Here is a 9037-nt window from a genome sequence, read left to right on the forward strand (position 1 = left end):
ACAGACACAAACGCTCATATACACGCGCATACACTTACCCCTATGAACGCACGCACGCACATCCTATCCCTATGAGCACCTCCGAGAGACTGAGCCGGCATATCATCTTGAGATTTATGAAGTCACCGTAGGCGTCTCGTCGTTAACGGGAACGTCTCCTTTCACTGAAAGCGCATCGCCGGAAATCCTGAAATAAATCCAGAAATAATGCGAGCACCAGGATTTGAACCCTGGTGGGTTGAGGATACCACTGTCCACCTAACCAACTCAATCACAGGTTGATTCATGAATTAAGATGGTTGTTAGATTACAAAGCGGGCGGCTAAACGTAATTAGTCCCTAGGCTGCACGTGATGCTCGGGATTAATATCGTGGGGCTGAAATGGAACGGCTACACGGATACACGAACTAGGTAGGATTCACCAAATATGTTGCCTAGTTTGAAAGCACATATTATTGCAAGTTAAAAGCATAAATTAGCTCGAAAAAAGTTCATCGGAAGTTATCAACATGAGATCTAGTTTCGAAGATCTTGACGCGAGGAAGACAATAATGAAAATGGTTCGTGATTTGGATGCACCGTAAAAGTGACAAAACCTTCTTAAAAACTGAATCTACAAAAAGGCACAAACAAACCCACTCGTGTCTCCCTTCGTGGGAAAGAATGCCACCAAAATCGTCAGTGTGTCATTTGTAAAAACTCTCAAGGTGTGAGTGATCTGTGTAAGGGGTACCCCTTAACAGACGATGTCCTTTTTTCAAGTGCCAAAGGGAAAAAAAATCACATGAAGTAAGATTTTTCTAGCGATAGAGCCAGTTTCACGGTGGTGCAATGGCGGGCTGGGCCCAAATTATATTTCCTCAGGGCTGGACACTCACATAAAACATATTTTTCTGTGAGGCATAGTTGCTCCTACAATACCCCCTCAAAAAAAAGTTGCTCCTACAGTAAACTAGGTAATTTTTCCTGTGATGAATCCGTTTGAGCTGTTCCCCTGATCCATACATCTGGATACATTCAATTGAGCGACAAGTATTATGGCTCCGATGGAGTAGTAATGAATCCACATATGTGCTACTCTGAAGCTAATACTCCTTCCGTCCGAAAATACTGCCATCAAAATGGATAAAAGGAATGTATCTAGACGTATTTTAATTCTAGATATATTATTTTTTTCCATCTTGATGACAAGTATTTTCGGACGAAGGGAGTAGTTTGTTTGCAATTGCAAAAGAAAAGAAAAAAGAAAAAAAGACGCTCATCTTCCCTGCAAGAAACAGGTCCCGCTCTGCTCAGAGCCGTGTACGCAAGCATGGCCCACCTCGAGTTCCACGAGTGAAATTTAAATCAGTATTAGTTGCTGGAGTAGGAGGTAGATGCATGCTTTTAATTCCAACAGTGAGGAGCCCGGCCTGATCGTATCATCTTCCGTGCAAGAAACTGCATGTCCACAAAAGCATGGCCCTCCACGAGTTCCACGAGTGAAATTTTAAATCATGTTAGTAGCTAGCAGAAACACAAACGCATGCTATATAAATCCCTTAAGCCAGCTGAGCAATTTACACCCACTACACAGCCCTGAGACTCGAGAGCGATAGAGAAAGAATGGCAGCTCAGATGACAGTCCCCACCCACGCCCAGCTGATCAAGGCGCAGGCTGACCTGCAGCGCCACAGCCTCACCTACCTCACGTCCATGTCACTCAGGTGCGCCATCGAGCTCGGCATCCCGACGGCGATCCACCGCTTCGGCGGCACCGCGTCGTTGCCCGACCTCATGGCCGCGCTGTCCCTTCCGCCACCCAAGGCGCCGTTTCTCGGCCGCGTCTTGCGGCTGCTGGCCAAATCCGACGCCCTGGCGTGCACCGAGGACGGGGTCTATAGCCTCACCCCGCTGTCCTACATCCTTGTGGACGGCGTACTCATCGACGGCGAGGCTAGGCAGATAGCCTTCCCGCTGGCCGTGACGTCGCGGTACCACATGGAGTCAGGTTTAGGCATGGCCGATTGGTTCAAGAATGATCGTGCACTACCAGTGCCATCTCCGTTTGAGCATGTGCACGCGGCGGCGCCCTTCGACGAGAGCATGACGCTCCTCGATCCTGAGACCGACAAGCTGTTCTATGAGGCTTTGGCCGCCCATGACCATATGGGGATCGGCACGGTTGTGCGGGAATGCCGTGGCCTCTTCAATGGCCTGCAGTCGCTCACCGACTGCTGTGGTGGTGATGGGACGACGGCCAGGGCCATCGTCAAGGCCTTCCCGCATATCAAGTGCAACGTGTTGGACCTTCCAAAAGTGATCGAGAAAGTCCCGAGTGATGGTGTTGTTAACTATGTCGCTGGTGATATGTTCCATACCGTCCCACCAGCTCAAGCCGTGATGCTCAAGGTACGACGATATGACGTCTCTCTACAGTTAATGTTCTATGATATTTCTTTTTCTTTTTGGTATGGATATACGTACAGAGGAATTCTGAGATATATAACCAAACTAATATGGACCGTTAATTCTTCGTGATCCAACTGCTAGCCACTTATAGTATTGCCTGTTAATAGCCACATAGCACAAAGGGAACTATGAGTTTGGATTGCACCAATTTTTTCATGTTTCGGTATTAGTTTTTTGTAGGACTACCAACACCTATGCATAATTAGATTATGTGATAACTTCCACGTCCCTGATTATCCATTGCTTAAACAATATAGATTTTTTTTTCCATTCCAGCTTGTTCTACACTTCTGGAGCGACGAGGATTGCATCAAGATCCTCGCTCAATGCAAGGAGGCCATACCTTCCCGAGAAACGGGAGGAAAAGTGATCATCATAGACATAGTGCTTGGATCTTCTCTAGAGACAATATCTGAAACCGAACTGCTGATGGACATGCTGATGTTCATATGTACCAGAGGACGGCAACGGGATGAAAAGGAGTGGAGCACGATCTTTACGAAAGCAGGGTTTAGCGGCTATAAGATTGTCAAGAAACTTGGCCATCGAGGTGTCATCGAGGTATATCCATAAGGTTGCTGCAAATGCTCATCTGGTGTGTGTTCCGTATAAATAGCGCTGTGAAATAAGAAATAAATAAGTACAATGCCTCACTCGTCAATGGATAATGCAATGAATACTTAAGTAGACGAACTGTTAAGGGGCCGGTCGCGTCAGAACTGTATGCATGTAACCACTCATATGTATGTATGTATGTATGTATGTATGTATGTATGTATGTTCCAACAAGTTGAGATGTTAAGCTTTGTTGTTTTGGTATGTGTATATAATTTTCTTCTCGAATAGTTTAGTGGACGAGCATTTGTGTATGTTTATCATGCCAAAATCAGTATTTACTTAAGAATAGCTACAGATCTGCTGGTTGTTTTGGGAAAGGAGACAAGTCATTTTTTCCATATGCCTCAAATCCCGTCCTGTGCATACCCTCTGTCAGATGCGGCCACGTGTCCCACCACACCATCGCACGTCCCCCTCTCACCCACTACCGTGCGTGGTTTTTGTCGTCTCGATCCCGCTTCTCGGCTCGGCTGGACTGGAGTGGCATACTATCCGATCCGATACGAGCCAGCATCTGCTGCCGCAGTCGCCTCCATCTTCCGCCGCTAGCCCTCTCGTCCGGCATGGGATAAATCGAGTGCAGCCGCCGGCCACACGACATAGGTGCGGGCCGAATTCCTTATCTCTTCCGCTTGCCGCGGCCCCCTCGTCCCCCATTCATCGTTTTTCTGTTTCTGCATTCAATCTATTTCTTTCTGATGAAAGTTGTGACGCCTTTTGTTTCCTCGTTGTTCGGTACCTTTACTAGTTAGCTGTGAGGATTTGTAGGTGTTAGCATATCAACCTTGATGTAACCAAATAAGAACCCAAAGATTAAGATTCTTACTTCTCAGAATATGCAAAGTGCGTATCACTGCATTGATGAAGCATATCTCTACTTCATGGACCTTACTGAAACTATTAGGTGAATGCATTTACATTATTTTGTCTATATCACTTGGTGAAGTAGCTGATTGTGTGCTGGACTTGTTCTTTGTATAGATTAAATAGCTGATTGCAGTGGTCAGGCATATGACCACTTGCCAGTGGATGATGCTACAAAAATGCTGATGTTTTCCTCTGACCAATAGCATCGCAGAAAATGAGAGTAAGAAGAAACCATTGGAGAAGATGAAATGGTTGCTGATTTCTTGGACATCGACTAGGAATGTAAAATTGATGACAAATGTTGTACCACTCTAGTGCTCATTGCTGCGTGGGTACTAAGAACTAGGGATCAATTAAAATTGGTCGCCGCTGAGTTCGTGCTGATGAATGTTGATGTCATGATCTTTTCTAATTCACACCCGTGGGCTATGGTGTGATATCCCAGATCACATACGATTTTTACAAGTAGGTAACAGGGGCTATGTTAAGCAAGTGGATAATCTAGAACTAGTTGAAGCTTTAGTTGTAAGACATAATCTGGAACAAGTGGATAATCAGATTGCTTCTCGTTGATCAACAAAGGTGAAGATAGCAGCCCAAGACAGATCCCAAAATGGTGTCTTGATGTTTTAGTACATTATACTGTAGATCCCTGAAGTTTGTTTCGAGTGACTTTCACCATGTAAATCGCTCTTGTACTGTCCTGCTGGTTTGCATAAGACATATAATTTGATACACCATATAATTTTGTTACGGAGGGAGTATATATAACTTATCAAAACCCCTGCAAAAGCAAGTTTTCTGTGCCTGAATTGTGATCAAATCATGATACACCATATAATTTGATACACGGGATGAATGTAATTTGGCAAAAAGAAAATAATGAACACACGAAAATACATTAAAAAAGTCAAACTCCTTACAGGATGCAGCAAATTCTTTTTATTGAAATTTAATTTTCTAGCAGGAATACAATGTGGCATCTTGCGCAAGGTCGTCCGAGTCTGCCGCAAGGCCACCATGGTCGTCCTTGGAGGCGACGGTGTCAGACCGCCCTGGCCATTCCTGTCCTTGACAGTGGTGACGCTTCAGACTGTGGGAGCACGGCGCACAGCGGCCAAGCCGGGCATGGCTATCGTTCCAGCCCGTTGCGGCAATGGAAAGGAGGGGGCGGTCAGGCGCACAGCGTACATGGCTGTCGGTTCCGCCTGCTGCAGTGAGCTCTGGACTGGGAAACCCACGGCGGCTGCCACGCTGCCGGTCTGATCGCGCGGAGGACAGTGCTCCGGTTGCTAGGCCATGAGCGCAAGGTAAACTCTCGATCGCATCGGAGCTCGATCGAGGAAACATAGGAAGCCGATAAGTGGGGTCAGTGGCGGAGCCAGGGAATTCGAATGAGGAGGGCCAAGTATTGTTATGTCTTGTTAGAGAGGGCCAGTTCATAAAAATACATTATTTTAGCAGCAAAAACATCAAAGTTTACACTAATACTAGACTCAAATCAGTAGTGTTAGGGGGGGCCAGGCCCCTGCTAGCCCCCCCTGTCTCCGCCACTGTGTGGGGTTCGAGCCGAGGAAAGCGACGCAAATGAGCGGATGAGAGAGGGACGTGTGATGGTGTTGTGGGACACGTGGCGGCATCTGACGGCGGGTATGCACAAGACGGGATTTGCAGCCGGTCTGCACGGAATTTTTTTCCCAGCAGCACGGCCCTCCTTGTCGGTTCTCCAGTTTTCTCTATGGTTCCTCGCTTGTTGTCGCGCTTTTCGGTGACTAGATTTGCAATAAGAAGATTTTCACAATAATGACACTAGTGTCAAGAAATAGACATTGCGGGAGGTGACAACAATAAGAAAAGAAGACGGGCCTAGTAAAATAAAAGAAATATGAAAGTTCAATCAATGGTCGTAGAACCGAGAAAGATGGAAAACACACACTACCGGCAAGGCTAGAGTTTGGCATAGCATGCGGATGGTTCAAATCTACAATGACCTGGGAGTGCCAATCCTCCCCACCGACACTCCTCAACACCTCCCCCTCCGCAGTAAAAGTCCTTGCGGCAGCAGCGGCGGGGCATCTATCATCGCTTGCAGACGGTCGCATGGAAGATTGATCGGGTGTTGGTGCACGGCCCACCAGCGTTTACGTGGATCTGGCGGGTGGCCAACATCTATATCTATATTTTTACCTAATCTTTATCTTTATCTTTACCTACTAATAAAGCCATTATCGTTTCTGGTAGTCCGCCACTATAATTATCCTTAAAGTTGTCATAAAATTACCCACTATGCCACCTATGAGTGAATAAAACGTTTCAATTTTTTAAAGTCGCCGAGTAATTCGCTTATTAAAGGATGTTACCATCATATTGTTGTATCATGGACATACGGTACTGGTACAGCTTGCATTACTTCATCTGGGAGACCCACGTTCGATCCCTGGTCCTACCTTTTTATGTTCTTTTCTCTAGGGGTGGACTAACGAGCGTTCGTTAACAAATTATAATATGTTATGATATACATAATGAGTGTGTAGGTATGGTTTTCAAGGTAAAATATGGTGACTACAAAAAGAAATGAAGTAGTTTGTTGCCTCATATGTCGATTAGATTAAATAGATGGGCTGAGATGTTACAAAAAGTTTGTCACATAAGATAAAAATATGTGTTGTATTGTTGCTAACGAGCTTAACGAGCTACTCGTGAAACTCGTTAGCTTACTCGTTAAGCTCGTTAAGCTTAACAAGCTATAATCAATGATTAGCTCTAGTCATTAAGAAGCGAGCTATGAGCTTAACGAGCCGAACTATCGAGCGCTCATTAAGCTCACGAGCTACGAGCTTTTGGTCCAGCCCTACTTTTCTCTGCTTTTAGCAAGCGCTCCTCCTCCTCCTGCATGCCTGCTTTCTTCATTTCCTTTTCTTTTTCTTTTTCTTTTCTTACTTCTGTTTTTTTATTTTTAATAAATTCAGAATTTTTTATGTTCTTTTCTCTGCTTTTAGCAAGCGCTCCTCCTCCTCCTCCTGCACGCCTGCTTTCTTCATTTCCTTTTCTTTTGCTTTTTCTTTTCTTACTTCTGTTTTTTATTTTTAATAAATTCGGGATTTTTATGTTCTTTTCTCTGCTTTTAGCAAGCGCTCCTCCTCCTCCTGCACGCCTGCTTTCTTCATTTCCTTTTCTTTTGCTTTTTCTTTTCTTACTTCTATTTTTCTATTTTTAATAAATTTGGGATTTCCAAAAAAATCCAAATTTCAGAAACTTGTAAGTTGAAGATTTTTTTTTGAGAAATCATAAAATGTTCGTGAATTCAAAACATGGTAGGCAAATCATAAAATGTTCAACATTTTTGAAAACTTTTTGCATATCATAAAAAAATACGATTTAAGAAACAATGTTCATGATTTTTAAAAAGTGATCAATATTCAGCAATTTGAAAATAATTTCCATAAAATTTTCGAAATGTACAAAAAAAATCAAACAGATATGTAAATAACGAACAAAACGAACCATCACTTACATAGAGCTCTTTTAGGGGATATGTAGACGTTGTTTTATGGTTTTGTTTAGTCCATCATGCATCGGTTAAAAATTGACACAATGTCATATGGGTTAGTTTTTGTAAGCTATATGAAAATGACTAAATGTCTAATTTGCCTCCATACGTAGCATGTTTATTCTGGTACTATAGTTTTACTGGTCACGGAAAACACCGCGATGCTAGGTCAAGGCGAGGCATCATTCATCAATCTAGCTCAGACAGGGTTCATCAATGCAGCTTGCTTAGCCAAACAATATTTCATTGTGGCGCTTTAGGAAATCAAGTCGTGATGAGAGCATTTTCAGTTTTTGAAATGACTTTGGAAAAGTCCCTTATCTCATCGTGACATGATTCAACTGTAGTTTATGAAAAGACATTTTAAAAGTCCGTATCTCATCTTGACATAATCTGATTGTTTTTCTCCCGTTGCAACGCACGTGCATATTTGCTAGTAATATAATAAAGAAAATTAGGTTTCTTCCGTCCGTCATGGCATTTTTCAGAAAAAATCCTCTATTTCAGAGAATTCAATCCGCAGTCCCGCTTTAAGTTAAAACGAATCGTTATTTTCGTATTTTACACAAAAGTCCTTTTCTTTTCTTGAAATCAACCCGCCATCCGGATTTAAGTCACACCCGAACCGTTATTTTACATTTTCCGAAACCCCCCTAATGTTTTAGGTAATTCATCCGCAGATCATATTTAAGTCAAACAAATGCTTTTTAAAATCATCCATATCTTTAAACCGTAACTCCGATTTGAACATGTTATATATGAAATTTGATTAGAAAAATATGTAGAATATGAATATGAGATTATTTTTACCCGTTAAGTATTTTTAAATATTATTTTGGAATATATTTGAGTCAAATCAAATGATTTTCTAAATTATCTGTATCTTTTAAACCGTAACTTCGATTTTAACATATTATATATGAAATTTTATTAGAAAAATGTGTGGAATCTAAATATGATGTTAATTTTACCTGTTAAATATTTTTAAAATATTGTTATGGAAGCAAACTTATAATTTATAGCGCAAGATCCATTTTTTTTCATACCGGCGGCGATCCAGATTACAAATAAACACCCCACTATAACCGTATAGGGAAAAGAAAACATCGATAACTACACACACATACCTCTGAAAAATGTCGCAGGGGAAAACAATAGATTTCTCATCGCGAAAGTGAGATAAAGTGAGTGAGAGAGAGAGAGAGAGAGAGAGAGAGAGAGAGAGAGGAGAGGGAGAGAGAGACGCCTTAGGATTAATCATATTCAACACACATTTTTTTGTTGTTTTGTGTAAACACCGAGGCCATCGACGATGAGGGTGAGAAAGAGGATAAGCGGTAACACAAATATGATGTCTCGCAAAAATAAAGGAGATGGACCTATTTGTGGTCTTGAGTGATGGTTGTTGAGTTAAGAGTGTGTGCTATGTTTTCTCTCACGTTGCAACGCACGAGCTCTTTTGCTAGTTATAATAAAGTCTTTACCTAATAATAAAGCAAATTGATTTTCTTTCGTCCGTCATGTCATTTTTCAGAAAAGTTCCTCTATTT

The 9037-nt window shown here is 42.6% G+C and overlaps 1 protein-coding gene across 1 annotated transcript; it reads left to right on the forward strand.

Annotated features, from left to right (window-relative positions):
- The first annotated feature begins 1568 nt into the window (after positions 1–1568).
- LOC119304169 (flavonoid O-methyltransferase-like protein Os11g0303600) lies at positions 1569–3358 on the forward strand. Its single transcript, XM_037581339.1, has 2 exons — positions 1569–2392; positions 2729–3358. Exons 1-2 carry the CDS (start codon positions 1607–1609, stop codon positions 3023–3025), a joined length of 1083 nt encoding a protein of 360 aa, XP_037437236.1. The 5' UTR covers positions 1569–1606; the 3' UTR covers positions 3026–3358.
- The last annotated feature ends 5679 nt before the right edge of the window (positions 3359–9037 follow it).

The sequence above is a fragment of the Triticum dicoccoides genome, chromosome 5A (assembly GCF_002162155.2).
Source record: "Triticum dicoccoides isolate Atlit2015 ecotype Zavitan chromosome 5A, WEW_v2.0, whole genome shotgun sequence".
NCBI lineage: Eukaryota > Viridiplantae > Streptophyta > Magnoliopsida > Poales > Poaceae > Triticum > Triticum dicoccoides.